Source organism: Rhinoraja longicauda, chromosome 15 (genome assembly GCF_053455715.1).
Source record: "Rhinoraja longicauda isolate Sanriku21f chromosome 15, sRhiLon1.1, whole genome shotgun sequence".
In the NCBI taxonomy this organism is placed as follows: domain Eukaryota; kingdom Metazoa; phylum Chordata; class Chondrichthyes; order Rajiformes; family Arhynchobatidae; genus Rhinoraja; species Rhinoraja longicauda.
The window spans coordinates 7625623-7643988 of NC_135967.1; the positions used below are offsets into that span (position 1 = coordinate 7625623).

Consider the following 18366-nt stretch of genomic DNA (forward strand, 5'->3'; position numbering starts at 1 on the left):
ACCGAAGATCTCGGAGAAAACCCACACAGGTCACGGGGAGAACGTACAAACTCCGTACAGACGGCGCCCGTAGTCAGGATCGAACCTGAGTCTCCGGCGCTGCATTCGCTGTAAGGCAGCAACTCTACCGCTGCGCCACCGTGCCGCCTTCTTCCCATAACCTCCGACACCTGTACTAATCTCTGGAGTAAAAGGATGGGTGACGTTTTGGGTCGGGACCTTTCTTTAGACTCTGACTCATCCATGAAAGATGTTGGGAGTAGCAAGTGTAGAATGTCCTCTAGTAGGCAGAGCACTTGGAGCTTCTTCAGACATTTAAGATGTTGTGCAAGATCCAGAAGGCTTCCCAGAGAAGCACAACCCCTGCTGTAAGTCTCCTCTTCACGCAGCTCCAGTTCAAGATGGCGAGGTAGTGATGATGGCTCTCCAAGGACTACCAGAACCAGTTGGAAGAACCAATAAGGGGAGGAGAGGAAACATTTGGAAGGCATAAATCATTGCATCGGATGTGTAGGAAGGAACTGCAGATGCTGGTTTAAACCGTAGACACAAAATGCATCCGTAGACACACAGGCAGCATCTCTGGAGAGAAGGAATGGCTGATGTTTCGAGTCAATACCCTTCTTCAGACAGAAACGTCACCCATTCCTTCCCTCTAGAGATGCTGCCTGTCCCGCTGAGCTACTCCAGCTTTTTGGGTCTATCTTCATTGCCTCGGATGTTGATTAAGTGTCAGTTGATTGCTCAACTACCTTGCTGACAGATCCATTAGTAAGACCTGTCAACACTAACCTACTCTGTACCAAACCCATAGGAAAGGTGAATCGCTGTCCTCAAGCTACCCATTACCTCACACAAGAGGTTAAACCACTGTTTATTGGCTTCGTACTGACGTTAAGAAAGCACAAATTTTGAAAAAAACAGAAGATTTCAGAGCCGTTTTGCTTGCCCCTTTGGCCTGGAAAATACAGTATTCCATGAAGAGTTGGAGCATGTCGACTGAACTAATCCAAAAACAAACAGATAATACAGTAAAGCACTCACCGGCTCTTTGCCATCCATTGCTTCAATCCATAACTTCCTGTTGGCTTCTGATAGTGCTTGCAGTGTGACCGGGCCCGGCCTGTAAAAGGGAGATGTATTTATAATTTACTGCGGAATGGAGAAATAAAGGAGCCATTTACACAGCACATTTCAGAACCTCACAAAGTCTCCACTTTGCACCCAATGAATCACTCAAAGTGCAGCCACTGTGCAATGCGGGAGGAGATATGATTGCCAATTTGTGCAAAGCAAGCTCTCACTAAGACGAAATGTGGTCAGCTGGTTTTGAACAGGGATAATTTGAGGGCATCTTAAACTGCAAATAGATCTCACGGTGGAACAGTGGTAGAGATGCTGCCTCACAGCGCCAGAGGCCTGGTTCGATCCTGACTACGGACACTGTCTTTACGGAGATTGTACGTTCTCCCTGTGACTGCATAGGTTTACTCCGGCTTTCTCCCACATTCCAAAGATGTGCAGGTTTGTGGGTAAATTGGCTTTGGTACATTGTCCCTAATGAGGAAAAACTTTTTCAGTCGGAGAGTTGTGAATCTGTGGAATTCTCTGCCTCAGAAGGCAGTGGAGGCCAATTCTCTGAATGCATTCAAGAGAGAGCTGGATAGAGCTCTTAAGGATAGCGGAGTCAGGGGGTATGGGGAGAAGGCAGGAACGGGGTACTGATTGAGAATAATCAGCCATGATTACATTGAATGGCAGTGCTGGCTCGAAGGGCCGAATGGCCTCCTCCTGCACCTAATGTCTATTGTCTATTGTCTAATGAGTAGAATAGAACTACATGATCGCTGGTTGGTGATGACAGGGCGAGCCGAATAGCCTGTTTCCACCCTGTATATCTCTGAACTAAACTAAATCTATCAGATCCATTACATCCACTTGAGAGGACAGACTGGGTCCCAGCTTCACACCACAACTGAAGGACAGCATCTCTGGCTGGGCGGCAGAGCACTGCGTTGGGATGCGAGCCTCGATCCTCTCACAGGTCTCTGGGACTTAAACCCTCAGCCTTCTGTCTCATGGGAGTGCGTGACCGTAGAACCTTGGCTCAGACACGACCGGCCGAGATTGCCACCACAGAGATAGGGGGCAGCAACGTCAGCACTTCCAAACTGTCTGGGATTTCACCCATGACAAAAAAAAGTCACACGGGGAAAGGTAGTGTTCAGGACAAAAATACGAATCAAATTCTCAATTAGGCATCTGTGTATTATTAATGTCCTTGCACCAAAGTACAGTGAAAAGCTTTGTTTTGTATGTTATATACAATCATATAATTCTATACATAAATACAATGAAGTCACACTCTAGTACAATATGGAAGCAAAGGGGAAGATATAGAGTGCAGAATATAGTTCTCAGCATTGTAGCGCACCAGTAACACAGACAAAGTCCAATGTCTGCAATGGGGTAAAGGTTATTCAGGCGGTACCCTAGCTTATAGAAGGATCGCTTAGAAGCCTGATAACAAAGGGGATGAAGTGTGGTGATACGTAGTTTCAAGTCTCTGTAACCTGTGCCAGACGGGAGCAGGGAGAAGAAGGAACAACTCGGGTGGGATAAGTCTTTGATTATATTGGCTGCATTTCCAAGCATGAAGATTAGATGGAGTCAAAGGTGGGGAGTCTGGTCTGTGTGATGGACTGGGCTACATCTACCATTCAAAAGTCTGATAACAGAGGGGAAGAGGCTCGAGGAAGAAGCTGTTCTTGAGTGACGGTGTGCTTTCAAGCTTCTGTACCTTCTGCCCGACAGAAGTGGAGAGGAGGAGGAATGGCCGGGGTGGGACAAGTTTTTGAGTATGTAATTCACTTGTTGGTTATAGATTTAGCGTCAGGATCTTGGGCTAGAGATCTAACTCCATGGCAGGTGGAATGTCAGATCCCTCTCTCAGCACTCAAGGAGAGGGCACAGGCAAGAAGAAATTAAAATTAAATCTGGAAGATTGAATTCAGAGAGGGAGAGGTATGTTTAGAATGTGGCATCCCTTTGGTGTTCTCTGCAGCTTTGAAGATGGTAAAAGCTTTCAGCATGGATTAATGGTCGCCACAGAGTCATTTGAGGTTTAAAAAGAAAGCAAATACCATTCCATTAGATTCCAATGCGTAGGAAATATCACTGCTGTTTAATCACACGGTCTTCTGACAACACATGTTCATCTATCTTCAGTTACTTAATGTTTAGAGATACAGCTTGGGAAATAGGCCCTTTGGCCCATCGAGTCAATGCTGACCAGCAGTCACCTGTACAATAGCTCTATGCTATCCCATCCGACACACACCAGGGGCAATTTACAGAAACCAATTAGCTGACAAACCCGCACGTCTTTGGAATGTGGGAGGAAACCGGAGCACCTAGAGAAAACCCACGCGGTCACAGGGAGAACGTACAAACTCTGCAGACAGCACCCATAGTCAGGGTCGAACCTGGGTCTAAAGAATAAAGGGGAGGCCATTTAAAACTGAGGTGAGAAGAAACTTTTTCACCCAGAGAGTTGTGAATTTGTGGAATTCTCTGCCACAAAAGGCAGTGGAGGCCAATTCACTGGATGAATTTAAAAGAGAGTTAGATAGAGCTCTAGGGGCTAGTGGAATCAAGGGATATGGGGAGAAGGCAGGCACGGGTTACTGATTGTGGATGATCAGCCATGATCACAATGAATGGCGGTGCTGGCTCGAAGGGCCGAATGGCCTCCTCCAGCACCTATTTTCTATGTTTTCTATGTCTCTGGCGCTGTAAGGCAGTAGCTCTACAGCTGCGCAGCTCTGCTTGCCCTCGGAGGTCTTTGCCCTAATCAGGATCGCAGGTGGGCTTACCTTTCAACCAACTCAACGTCAAAGCAGAATCGCTTGTCAATGGATTCGGTTTTCCTCCGAATGCAAGACTTCAGCTTAAATTCCTGGAGGAAACAAAGCAAAGCAGAGTGGATTTACCCTAACAATACCTGGAACGGGCCCGTGTCTTACAAGGTGGGCAGGGTCGTCATGCATCCACTGAGTTTGAGAGAGTGAAAGAGAACTTGACTGGAACATACAAGGCCCCAGGGGAGGGGGGGGTCGGGGGTCGAGACAGGGCCAACGTGAAGTGGATGATTATGCTGGTGGCCTTGCCGGGGCAGCCTGAAGTGCAGATGGAACGGAGTTTGGTTTGTGTGATGGTCTGGGCTGCTTCCACAAATCTCTGCAACAGAGATCCACACTGTTTGCCACATGTATTAATAAGTTATAAGAGAATATTGGTGGTATGGATTAGTAATTTTGAAATATAATAATAATAATAATAATAATAATGCATTACATTTATATACCACTTTTCTAAACACTCAAAGACGCTTTACAAGGTTTACTAAAGCAAAAAATAAAATAAATAGATAAATAAGTAAACGAAGAGAAAAGGAAAAAGAAGGTGAGGTGACGGTCAGTGAATGAAGGCAGTGCTGAACAGGTGAGACTTCAGTGATGTTTTGAATGTGGTGAGTGAGGAGGAGTCTCTGACGGTTTGGGGTAGTGAGTTCCAGAGTGTGGGAGCAGCGATGGAGAAAGCCCTGTCCCCCCAGGATCTGAGTTTGGTCCGGATGGGGGGGGACAGGAGGTTAGCAGCAGCAGAGCGGAGGGTGCTGGTGGGAGTGTGTCTGTGGAGGAGGTCACCAAAATGCATGGTATAGAAGACAGTGATTGTCTAAGATTGCAGCAGGCTACAGATCAACAGGGAAAGTAGGTGACGGCAGATAAAACACGGGTTGGACAGGTGTGAAGTGATGCATTTTTGAGAAATAAACCCAGGGCAGGATGTCGCTGACAATTGCCTTCAGTCACTCCTCTTCAGCCCAATGTGAATCCTACACAAATACTCTTGCCTGTCTGGCCAAGTCTTGCCTGTGACCCACCGTTCAGAAGATAAACCCTCTTGCTGAGAACCTCCTGTCTTTGGAGAAGTGTGGAGATCTACAACTGATGCATGGCACTAGGCCACAGAAGTCCACGTGTCGGTCTGGCCGGCCTCGGGTGCAGGAAAGACAATAGACAATAGGTGCAGGAGGAGGCCATTCGGCCCTTCGAGCCAGCACCGCCATTCAATGTGATCATGGCTGATCATTCTCAATCAGTACCCCGTTCCTGCCTTCTCCCCATACCCCCTGACTCCACTATCCTTAAGAGCTCTATCTAGCTCGCTCTTGAATGTATTCAGAGAATTGGCCTCCACTGCCTTCTGAGGCAGAGAATTCCACAGATTCACAACTCTCTGACTGAAAAAGTTTTTCCTCATCTCAGTTCTAAATGGCCTACCTCTTATTCTTAAACTGTGGCCCCTTGTTCTGGACTCCCCCAACATTGGGAACATGTTTCCTGCCTCTAACGTGTCCAACCCCTTAATAATCTTATACAAAAAAGCACGCAATTCCCAACGCGGCTCCAATAACTCTTGCCAGATGCTTTTAACACTAGTACAGGATGAAGACCCTTCGTTACACTTGAACTGAGTGGCTTACTGGCCATTCCCACATAGACTCAAGTGTCAACCAGCTGTCGGCCAGGAACCACCTGGTGAATAATAATCGCTGCTCTAAGTGTTGTGCTTGAGACGAACTGCTTCGTGGGTTGAGTCAATGGTTGTGTGAAGCTCCAGAGAGGAAGAACGAGGACTTTTTCCTTTACAAGACCGTTAGGCTGGTGGCTTAGTGAATACCCGGACAGACATTGTGTGAAGTGCATTATCTGTGGATTGCAAACGTCTGATATGCATGAAAAAGGGGGTGAAAAAGGACTTCATTCTTGGGATCCCCCACACTTTGACTATCTGGAGCTTTATATAAATATTGATACAATCTCATATATTGCAGACACGCGTATCACATTATTTATCCAGCCAAAATGACGTTCCTTGTCCACCAGTGGAATATTGAATTCATGTATTCCAATCATTAAGCCAATCCCTGATGTATTAGTGCACTAACAATAGGGCTAATTTGCTGTTTCTGATGTTGAGTTGTTTTTCATAGCACAGCTATCAACTAAAAGGTAGCAAGTAACAACATGTTCTAAGCTTTTCTGATGTATTTGATCATTCGGAGTCCATTGGAGCATGATTTGATTGTGGCACCTTGCACTGGAATTGAATGCTGTGTGCTATAAATAGGCTAATTCACTGTTTCAGGCGCAACAAACACAACAAAGGGTTCAACAAATCCAAATTATAACTCCAGCAAGAAAGCTGCTGTCTGTACATCCATTATCACTGTCCCATGTTGCCCATTTCAAGTGCTGACTGATCTGCCCATGAAAGATCCCCATCTGAACACCCCATTTATCTAGAAACAAGGAACTGCAGATGCTCTTTTACAAAAAAAAAGACACAAAGCGCTGGAGTAAATCAGCAGGTCAGGCGGCATCCCTGGAGGACATGGACCCATGTACGTGGACCCATTTATCTTCAAAGATAGACACAGAATGCTGGAGTAACTCAGCGGGGCAGGCAGCATCTCTGGATAGAAAGAATGGGTAAAGTTCTTTGTCCAGACTCTTCTTCAGGCCCATTTATCTTCCTTCTTCTGTTTCAGTATCTATAAAACCCCATTAATCTTCCTTCTTCCCCACCACAGTGTCTACCCAAATAATTTTCTGAGGTTCCTCGGATCAAGGGCATGGAAGTTCCCAACAAAATCCATCCATCTCATTTTCCCAAATAGGGTTTCCTTAAAATCTCCTTGAAACTCATTTTGATGGTGGGAATTAAGTGAAGAGCTCTTTGGATATTTTCCAGCATCTGACCCTCCTTCCAGCAATATGGTGATCAGAGATTCATCACATCCCATGGCTTATGTTTTATTCTACACGAGAACGCTCAATATGTCCTGGACCCCATTGCAAATGGTTCCACAATGGGCAGCACAGATCTAAAATGTTATGCCCAGAAGTGGAATACAAAGGTTAATTTTTAAATACATAGAATATTTAAGGTCTGAATTGGTGGTGTAAGCAGGGGTAGTGGAAACGCAATCACTCAGTGTTTCCAAAGGGAAATTGGAATCGGAGAGATTCTGCAGCGAAACTTGCCCCTCAACCAAAGCTTGTGAGTCTGCTAACACCACCACTGTGCTACGCAGAATGCTCAGGACAATGGGTAAAGAGTAAGTGGGATGGGATTGCTGTACAAGGCGCTGGCATGTACTCAATGGGAAAATGGCCTTATCTCACTGTAACAATTGAACGAGAGGTTTACCAGAATGCTTCCTGGATTACAAGGAGAGGTTAGACAAACTTGATTGTTTTCTCCGGAATGCCGGTGGAGGGAAAACATGATAAGACGCATGTAAAATTATGAAGATTGGATAGTGTGGACAGACAGAGCCTTTTACCCAGGGTGGAAATGTCAAAGACTAGAGGGCATAATGGTTAAGGTGAAAGGATCAAAGTTTAAAGGAGATGTGTTGACAAGTTTTTTCAGACCCATTTATCTTCCTTCTTCTGTTTCGCAGACAGATGCTTGGAACTTGCTGCAACAGGTGATGCTGGAGGCAGACACAACAGTGGCATTTGAGTGGCCTTTAGATAGGCACATGGAGATGCAGGCAATGGAGGGATATGGATCATGTGCAAGCAGATGTGATTAGTTTATCTTAACATCATACTTAGTACAGACATGTGGGCTGAAAGATCTGTTCCTGTGCTGTACTGGTCTACGTTCTATGTACCATGATTCTACACTTAAATTTGACCAATACTGGAATATGCAGCATCATGGAGATGAGCACAACTCATAGTTCAAATCGTTATCCCCCCTTGGCCTAGATGATAATATGCCATTTCTCCCCCCACACTGTCAGTCAGAGAGGAGTTTGCAATGAAGCGAGAGGAATGCGGCAAGAATTCACCCATCGACCGCGAGTGGGAGCTCAGCCGCACTGGGAGGAGGGGGAATGCAGGCAGCCAGCGTAAGCCACCAAACAGCACAGGCAAAGGCATCCGCCATCTGTTCCTCCACCTGTTCCTTCAGCTGTAGGCAGTGCCAGGAGAATAGCATCAAGGTGTACTTATACCGCAAATAGACACAAAATGCTGGAGTAGCTCAGCGGGACAGGCAGTATCTCTGGAGAGAAGGAATGGGTGACATTTATAGGGTCTGGGAATGGGAGACTGAAAAAGGGTCTAAAGCAGAAACGTGTCTACTATCTGCGGTATAAATACACCTTGATGCTATTCTCCTGACACTGTCTACAGCTGAAGGAACAGGCGGATGAACAGATGGCGGATGCATTTGCTTGTGCTGTTTGGCGGCTTACGCAGGTTGCCTGCACTCCCCCTTCTCTCAGTCTGACGAAGGGTCTCGACCCGAAACATCACCCATTCCTTCTCTCCAGGGGTGCTGCCTGTCCTGCTGAGTTACTCCAGCTTTGTGTGTCTATCTTCTGTTTAAACCAGCATCTGCAGTTCCTTTCTACACAGGGTATAGGCACATGGGTTTGACAGACTAAGCCGGACTCTAAACAGACACTGGAAAACAATCACCAAAGCGGGAAATTCAACGGCCTCACCAACAATCATCAAAAATCCAACCTGCTCCCTGCACAAGGGACACGTGAAATTATTTAGACAAACCATTTCCCACATTCCGCCCCTAAACACTGGCTGGGCTCAAGTTGATTCCCTACAGTCAAGGCTGAAGCTGCAGTTTCATTTCATGGACTAACTATCACACTCACTAAGTGAAGAGCTCTTTGAATACAAGCCACCTTCAAACAATATGAAGGTATCGCAAAAAAGCTGGAGTCACTCAGCGGGTCAGGCAGCATCTCAGGAGAGAAGGAATGGGTGACGTTTCGGGTCGAGGCCCTTAAGGGTCCATGCCGACCAGCAATCCCCGTCCACTAACACTATCCTGCACACTTGAGACCATCGAGAGCCTGCTGACGGGCTGCATTACAGTCTGGTACGGGAACTGTTCTGCCCACAGCCACAAATCACTGCAGAGAGTGGTGAAGACGGCACAGCACATCACTGGCAACTGTCTCCCGGCCATTCAGGACATTTTCTACCGGCGGTGCCTGCGGAAGGCACGCAGCATCATCAAGGACCACAGCCACCCAGCACGCAGGCTGTTCTCCTTGTTACCGTCAGGCAGACGATACAGGAGTATGGCTGCGCGTACCACCAGACCTAAGAACAGTTTCTACCATCAGGCCATCAGGCTTCTGAACTCATAAACACATTTCACATCATATATGTTGATTATTTTAAATATTGTCTTTTGACCTATTTTTAATATTGTCTTTTTACCTTACTAATGTCATTTTTTATCTTATTTATCCTTGGAATATTACTGCTGAGGTGACCCGTTGTCTTGTCAAATACATTTCATTGTATCGTTGACCCTGTGCCAACCTACATATGACAAATAAATTTATTATTATTATTATTATTATTTACAATTTTTCCGAAGCCAATTAACCTACAACGCTGGACGTCTTTGGAGTGTGGAAGGGAAGCAGAGATCCTGGAGAAAACCCACACAGGGAGAACGTACAAACTCCATGCAGACGGGTCAAGGTCAGGATCGAACCTGGGTCTCTAGCGCTGTAAGGCAGCAACACTACCGCTGCACTACCGTGCCTCCCTTCTGGACAAGAGGGGCACCTGGAATTATTTAGACAAGAATTTCCCACATTCCGCCACAAAACACTGGCTGGGCTCAAGTTGATTCACCAGACTCACAGCCGAAGCTGTGGTGTCATTTCCCACACAGAGCTCCTCGCACACTCACCCACACACACACACGCACTCACTCACTAACAGCAAACCCCGTGCATCTGGCGACCGTGTTAACGTGATACTTACTTGCTTCACCCCAGGTTTTGGATCACAGGATATCAAGGTTAGAGCTTTGGCATCTTTCACGTACTTGCAATAATATTTCACCCACGAAAATCCCAAAGCCCCTGCAAGGAGTACCAAAAAAAAAACTAATTGAGAAAGATTTTCATCTGAATTGCCGCCACATACCAACACCGTGGGCTAGCCACTGAGATCCAGCTTTGACGAGCTTCAATCAATTCTTCCCTGCTTTTTCCCCTCAACATCCTGACCCTTCTGTTCCACACGAAAGAACTTTATTTTAGACTTTAGAGATACAACTTGGAAATAGACCCTTCGGCCCACCGAGGCGCGCAGACCAGCGATCTGGCATTATCCTGCACGCTAGGGACAATTTACACTTTACAGGAGCCAATTAACCTATAAACCTGCATGTCTTAGGAGTGTGGGAGGAAACCAGAGCACCTGGAGAAAACCCACGCAGTCACAGGGAGATGTACAAACTCTGTACAGCCAGCACCTGCAGTCAGGATTGAACCCGGGTCTCTGATGCGGTAAGGCAGCAACTCTGCCGCTGCGCCATCGTGCCGCCCAGCGTCTGAGGGAGTGGGGCCAAAAATCAGTGAGTTTTAAACACTGGACAAAACACTTACTGGATGTGACTCTGTGGGGGGGGAGGGGGGGGGGGAAGCGGAGGGGTGAAGATCCTCAAACATTGCCTGCTGCCACGACAGTGTCGGCAGGAATAATCAGATCACTGAAAGGCTTACACGAATCCAGAATGGCCATGGATGGTGAAATCTGTGCTGGAATCTCTGCCAAGAGAAAAGGACCGAGCAAACTGCTGGAATAAGAGTATAGGTGACGTTATAGCTGGAAACCAGGTGGAATATATTTGATTGGAGCAATGCAGAATTGTAGTTCTGATGTTAGGACACAAGATGTCACCAACAGCTGCAGTAACAAACATAGGCCCTGCATTAGCTCAGACAGACAATCTAAAATGCTGGAGTAACTCAGCGGGCCAAGGAGCATCTCTGGAGCGAAGGAATGGGTGACATTTCAGGTCTTGACCCTTCTTTACATGAGCTTGCTGGTTCTCAACCTACCTTACCATAATGGGACGCAATTGCAGCTCCGACTGGATGTACCTGTACAACCGGGGCATCCATGTAATGGTCTGCAACACAGCGGGTCAGGCAGCATCTCGGGAGAAGACGGATAGGTCAAGACCCCACTAAATAAATGTCACCTGTTTAAATTAGCAGGATGTCATTGGGTCCTAACAATGTGGTGCGCTCCCATCAGGCAATATTGGACTGAATAAATATGCCTCCATCTTGTTAAAGCAGAGCATCACCTCTGCTCCTCTCATCAGAGTACTGACCCCTGAACATTATAACGATATAGCACGGAAACAGCCCATTTGATCCAATGGGTTGTTGAGCAGCACAGTGGCAGAGTTGCTAACTTTTAACGCCAGAGACCCGAGGTTGATCCTGACTACGGGTGCTGTGCGTACAGAGTTTGTACGTTCTCCCCGTGACCACGTGGGTTTTCTCCGGGTGCCTCGGTTTCCTCCCACGTTCCAAAGACGTACACGTTTGCAGGTTGATTGGCCTGGGCAAATTTGGGAAATTGTCTCTAGTGTGTAGGATAGCAAATCCTACACACTGGAGTGTGCAGGGATCGCTGGTCGGCACAGACTCAGCGGGCCGAATGACCTGTTTCCACGCTGTATCTCTAAAGTCTAGAGTCCTTGCAAACAACCAACCACCCATTTATATCAATCCTACATTAATCCCATATTTTGTTAATTCCCCCCCCACATGCCCATCAGCTCCTCCTCAGATTCTACGACACATCTGCCCATTGGCAATTTACAGTGGGCACTTAATCTACCTGACCGCATGTGGGAGGAAACCGGACCATCCAGGGAGAACAGGCGAATTCCACACAGACAGCACCAAAGGTCAGGATCAAAAACAGATCCCTGGCGCTGTGAGGCAACGGCTCGACCAGCTGTGCCTCCCATCATCTCTTCCCACAATCAGTTCCAATGTTACACCCTCGTAGCCTATTCCCAACAAAAACCTAGTGCTGGAGGAACTCGGCGGGTCGGACAGCATCCAGGGATTAATCCAAGGAGAACCTGAATGTCCAAGTTGACAGTAAATGCAGGGAAAAAAAGATAGCTGATCCCTCACGTTTCTCCTGAAAGAAGAGGTAGCCTTCGATGGTGGGTTGTCCGGGTAACTTGCAGGTTTGTGGAGCTTCTTTCATTCGTTTCATCAGGTCCTCCATCTCTTCCCGAGTGCCCATGAAGTGGTTCCGCGTCTGGGAAAATAAAAAATAAAGCAGTTTCAGAATCCTCTCTCTCTCTGCTACATAAATAGCCACACAATGGGATGCCTTTGAAAAGGCCAAGTTTCTGAAGTGATCAGGCATTGCCAATTCCTAATGTTTTTTGCTGTTTATTTTGTTGGGATCTGTGCATTTCTGGCAAAACCAACATTTATTGCCCATCTGTGATTCATCAGGAGGTGGTGACAAGGTGGGGAGAACGTACAAACTCCATACAGACAGCACCCTTAGTCAGGATCGAACCAGGGTGTCTGGCGCTGTAAGGCAACAACTCTACCAATGCGCCACCATGCACCTCACATCCAGTGTTGAAACAAAAGATAGACACAAAATACTGGAGTAACTCAGCGGGACAGGCAGCATCCCTGGAGAGAAGGAATGGGAGACGTTTCGGGTTCTTCTTCAGACTGAAAGTCACGGGAAAGGAAGATGAGAGATATAGACGATGACGTAGAGAGATATAGAACAAATGAATGAAAGATATGCAAAAAAGTAACAATGATAAAGGAAACAGGCCATTGTTAGCTGTTTGCTAGGTGAGAACGAGAAACTGGTGTGTCTTGGGTGGGGGAGGGATGTGGAGAGAGGGAATGCAGGGGTTACTTGAAGTTACAGAAATCAATATTCATCTGTTGAAACATCTCATATTGAAACATTCATCATATTGAAACATCTGTTCAGATCATGCTGCAACTATTTTTCTTCCTACAGAACCAATACAATTAGCAGTGATGGACGTTCGGTGTCCTTATAGGTGGGTGAGCGGGTAATAAAGACCCAAGTACAGCACGGAAGGCAAGTTTCACAGTTCTCTGCTTAATGAGGTTGAAGCCAACAAGTTCAAGTCCCACTCCATCAACAGCATCACAAAATCTAAACTAACTTTGCACGATGCAGTGTCAACCAGAGGTTAGAAGATTATCCCAGGGCATCATTCCAAAGTAGAGGTTTACCCTTGCTCCCATGGTCAATTTTGACATTCACAAGCCTGACACTACTGCCGTCCCTGCAATAGCCACCTTCCGAAGCTCAAATTGAAACCGGCATGTGTTGGGCCCAGGCAGGGTGACGTAGATAAATAACAGATGGTGAAGACCATCATGCATAATAAAGCGAGAGGGGTCAGAAACGGAGGAAGACAGCCAGAATAATGAACAGAAGAGATCAAAACCATGAGACTTTCATTCCAGGAACTTAGCGCTGTGGATAGTGATCAGCATATTGCACACAGACAGTCCATCAGCTCAAGGATAGAAGTTTGCCCAACTACACTCTTCTGAACAGTTCTACGAGTGGAATTTCAGTTACAGAATGCATAGCTGCCGATGGTGAGGGGGGACCTCATTGGATCAGTCTGAAGAAGGGTCTCGACCCGAAACGTCACCCATTCCTTCTCTCCATAGATGCTATCTGTTCCACTGAGTTACTCCAACATTTTATGTCTACCTAGGAATTGATATTTCACGGATTCAGGGGCACCCAACATCAGGAAGAATATTTTAACAAGAAACCAGAGGCTTGCAAATCAGAGACCCGGGTTCGATCCTGACTACGGGCACTATCTGTATGGCGTTTGTACATTCTCCCTGTGACCACATGGGTTTTCTCCGGGTGTTCTGGGCTCCTCCAAAATTCCAAAAGATGTGCATGTTTGTGGGTTAATTGGCTTCCGTAACATGCGTAGGAAGCAAAACTGAGATAATATAGATCTAGTGTATGGTTGATCAATGGTTGGCGTGGACTTGGTGGGCAGAAGGGTCTATTTCTACGCTCTGCCCCGAGTTAAACGAAACTAAATAAGTGATAACAATTTAGAAGCACTAGCTAATTGAAAGATGGATGGATTCAATGCCAGAAATAAAATCTGCTTGAATATAGAAATACACTAAAGTACAGGGAGAAACTGGATTGAATGTCAAAAAAAGGCACCAAATGCTGGAGTAACTGAGTAGGTCAGGCAGCATCTATGAAGAACATGGAGAGGTGACGTTTCGGGTCGGGACCCTTCCTCCATTGCACCAAACAGTACGCTGAATGACCTGTGATTATACCATTCCATTATGGAGCACTTGCTGTTGGACATTTAGCAAACCAATTCTTCTGAGGAAACTCTGCATAAGGGTATCGTTATTTCCACCGCTAACCTCCAGTTTCAAACAGTTTCTTCCCAGCTGTTATCAGGCAATTAAACTGTCCTATTGCCAACGAGAGAGCAGTCCTGACCTCCCATCTACCTATTTGGATACCCTCAGACTATCTTCATTGGACTTTATCTTGCACCAAACGTTATTCCCTTTATCCTACATCTCTACACTGCGGACAATTTGATTGAAATCATGTATGGTCTTACTGCTAACTGGATAGCATGCAACAAAAAAGCCTTTCTCTGCACCTCGGTGGTGTACATGACAATAAACTAAACTTTGGCCAGGAAACAATGCACAGCAGAGTCAACAGTTGAGTGGATCCCACTGTTGTGGAAACGGTTGGTCAACAGTCTATTTCTTTATGGCCACACGAGAACTCACATGCTGTAGACTTAGCTGTAGCTGCTGTTTGTAGGGCAAGAAATCCTGAGTCAGCTCAAAGGTCAAGTGTTGAAAAGTGAGAAGACTATGGAGAAACGCCAGTACCTGTAAGAAGAAGAGAACAGAGATGAATGTAATCAATTGGCGAAGTGAACATACTAATCAGTTAGTTTAGTTTAGTATAGTTGAGGTACACCGTGGAAACAGGCCCGTCGGCCTACCGCGTCCGCGCCGACCAGCAATCCCCGCACATTAACACTATCCCAGACACATGAGGGACAATTTTTACGCATACACCAAGCCAATTAACCTACATACAGCACCTGTACGACTTAAGTGTGGGAGGAAACCGAAGATCTCGGAGAAAACCCACGCAGGGACACAGGGAGAACATACAAACTGCGTACAGACAGCCCCCGTAGTCGCGATTGAACCCGGGTGTCTGGCGCTGCAAGCGCTGTAAGGCAGCAACTCTACCGCCGCGCCACCATGCCCCCCCCTCCCCCCCGCTCTTCTGGAGGTTGCCCTTCCACAACGTGTTGTTTTTTTAGTTTAATTTAGTTTAGAGATACAGCGCGGAAACAGGACCTTTCGGCCCACCGGGTCCACGCCGACCAGCGATCCCCGCACATTAACACCATCCCACACCCACTAGGGACAATTTTTACATTTACCAAGCCAATTAACCTACAAACCTGCACGTCTTTGGAGTGTGGGAGGAAACCGAAGATCTCGGAGAAAACCCACGCAGGTCACGGGGAGAACGTACAAACGTGTTCAACTCTTATGACCAAAGTCAATGTCCCTTCCCATCAAAGCTTTAACACCGCGGGTATAACTTACCGGCTCCACCACCTCAAACTTCTTTCTCTCATGAACCTCTTGAATTTTGTAAACGTACTCTAAAGATGCTTCGTAGAAGTTCTGCCTCTCCCTGTCAACTTGCACGTCGGCCTGCGTTTAACAAACAAAAAACACAGCATCTGTCAGACCAACGAAAGACAGTAAGAAAAATGCACAAATGGCAATAACACACCCGTGTTTGCGCTGATTTATGCCCATTGCAATCAAAGCAATTTTAGGAAAATATAAATCAAAACATTCTTCTATGTCCAATTTCAACCCCTTGAGGCGGCCTCACATGGCTCTGTTTACACTTGGATCTGTTCAGAAGCCACCACCCCACAGAAAACAGAAATGTGTGCGGAACCACATCAACAGTAGTTCCTACACCCCAGGCACACACACGACAAAGCATTTCTACAGATTCAATGGCGGTGGGGCAGAGTCTGGGGGGGGGGGGGGGGGGGGGGGCTGTGAAAGACAAAACAAAAAATAACAACAGTTTTCCAAAAGGTTGATTGTCAAAAAACAAGTAGATTGAACAAAGATGGCGAGGACTGGTATGGAAAGGGTAGAAGCTGTCCGCCTGGGTGGATGTTTCAACGGCCAGGGGGTCAGGTGTCGAATTTTGGGATAAGACCACAAACAGGAGTGGAAGTGGCCCTTTGAACCTTCTCCACCGTTCGTCAGGATCATGGTGGTTCTTCCACCTCAGCACCATTTTGAGCACCACCTCCAGATCCCTCAATGCTCCTACTTTCCAGCAATCTATCAATCTCTGCTTTGAAAGAATGAATTACACCCTCATCACTATCTGGATGAACAAGTTCTACTTCTCCAAGTCATAAATAGCATACCCCTTACACTAAATCTATAAATCATTCCCTCTGTACATTGTGTAAGAAGGAACTGCAGATGCTGGTTTAAACCGAAGATAGACACAAAAAGCTGGAGTAACTCAGCGGGACAGACGGCATCTCTGGAGAGAAGGAATGGGTGACGTTTCCGGTCGAGACCCTTTTTCGGACTGGTTAGGGTTAAGGGAAACGAGAGATATAGGCAGTGATGTGGAGAGATAAGGAACGATGAATGAAAGATATGCAAAAATGTAACGATAAAGGAAACAGACCATTGTAAGCTGTTTGTAGGGTGAAAATGAGAAGCTGGTGTGACTTGAGTGGGGGAGGGATAGAGAGAGGGGGATTGCCGGGGCTACCTGAAGTGAGAGAAATCAATATTCATACCACTGGGCTGTAAGCTGCCCAAGCAAAATATGAGACGCAAATTGGAGGAACAGCATCTCATATTTCGCTTGGGCAGCTTATAGCCCAGTGGTATGAATATTGATTTCTCTCACTTCAGGTAGCCCAGCAATCCCTCTCTCTCTATCCCTCCCCCACCCAAGTCACATTTTCACCCTACAAACAGCTTACAATGGCCTGTTTCCTTTATCATCGTTACTTTTTTGCGGATCTTTCATTCATTGTTCTTTTTCTCTCCACATCCCCGTCGATATCTCTCTTACCTTATACCTAACCAGTCTGAAGAAGGGTCTCGACCCAAAACGTCACCCATTCCTCCTCTCCAGATGCTGCCTGTACCGCTGAGTTACTCCAGCTTTCTGTGTCTATCCTCTGTACATTTCCTACCTATGTACCTGTCCAAATATTATTGTATCTGGATCTACCAGTTTCTCTGACAGTTCTGACATTCTCCGACATTACATGTATGTACCACCCTCTGTGTGAAAAGTTGCCCCTCAGGTTCCTATTAAATCTTTCCCCTCTTATAAGATTATAAGATCCTAAGAGACAGGAGTAGAATTAGGCCGCTCGGACCTCCCTCCTTAAACCGATGCCCAATAGTTTTTGTTTCCCCCCAATCCTGTGAAAGATACTGTGGCATTCTCCCTATCTACGCTCCTCATGATTGTATGTATTTCTTTAAGATCACTAGTTACAGAAAGGGGTCTCCTAGAGTCCAAGGAATAAAGTCCTAGTCTACCCAATCTCTCCTGATAACTCAGTCCCTCCGTTCCTGGCAACATCCTCATGTATTTGTTCTGATAGATCCCTCTGCTCCCTAATATCCCCCCATGGCCCTACCATTCACTGTGGAGGTCCTAGACAATAGACAATAGACAATAGGTGCAGGAGTAGGCCATTCAGCCCTTCGAGCCAGCACCGCCATTCAATGCGATCATGGCTGATCACTCTCAATCAGTACCCCGTTCCTGCCTTCTCCCCATACCCCCTCACTCCGCTATCCTTAAGAGCTCTATCCAGCTCTCTCTTGAAAGCATCCAACGAACTGGCCTCCACTGCCTTCTGAGGCAGAGAATTCCACACCTTCACCACCCTCTGACTGAAAAAGTTCTTCCTCATCTCCGTTCTAAATGGCCTACCCCTTATTCTCAAACTGTGGCCCCTTGTTCTGGACTCCCCCAACATTGGGAACATGTTATCTGCCTCTAATGTGTCCAATCCCCTAATTATCTTATATGTTTCAATAAGATCCCCCCTCATCCTTCTAAATTCCAGTGTATACAAGCCCAATCGCTCCAGCCTTTCAACATACGACAGTCCCGCCATTCCGGGAATTAACCTAGTGAACCTACGCTGCACGCCCTCCATAGCAAGAATATCCTTCCTCAAATTTGGAGACCAAAACTGCACACAGTACTCCAGGTGCGGTCTCACCAGGGCCCGGTACAACTGTAGAAGGACCTCTTTGCTCCTATACTCAACTCCTCTTGTTACGAAGGC

At 46.5% G+C, this 18366-nt stretch overlaps 1 protein-coding gene across 3 annotated transcripts in view; it reads right to left on the bottom strand.

The window, feature by feature from the left end:
- ophn1 (oligophrenin 1) overlaps positions 1-18366 on the bottom strand; it is a 195949-nt gene that overhangs the window by 92126 nt on the left and 85457 nt on the right. For all 3 annotated transcript variants that reach the window (XM_078412146.1, XM_078412147.1, XM_078412145.1), the window contains exons 6-11: positions 15602-15712; positions 14759-14863; positions 12074-12203; positions 9891-9991; positions 3876-3958; positions 1045-1123 (exon numbers count right to left, since the gene is read on the bottom strand). In XM_078412146.1, the coding sequence (XP_078268272.1) occupies positions 1045-1123; positions 3876-3958; positions 9891-9991; positions 12074-12203; positions 14759-14863; positions 15602-15712 (609 nt within the window). The remainder of the gene's footprint in view (positions 1-1044; positions 1124-3875; positions 3959-9890; positions 9992-12073; positions 12204-14758; positions 14864-15601; positions 15713-18366) is intronic.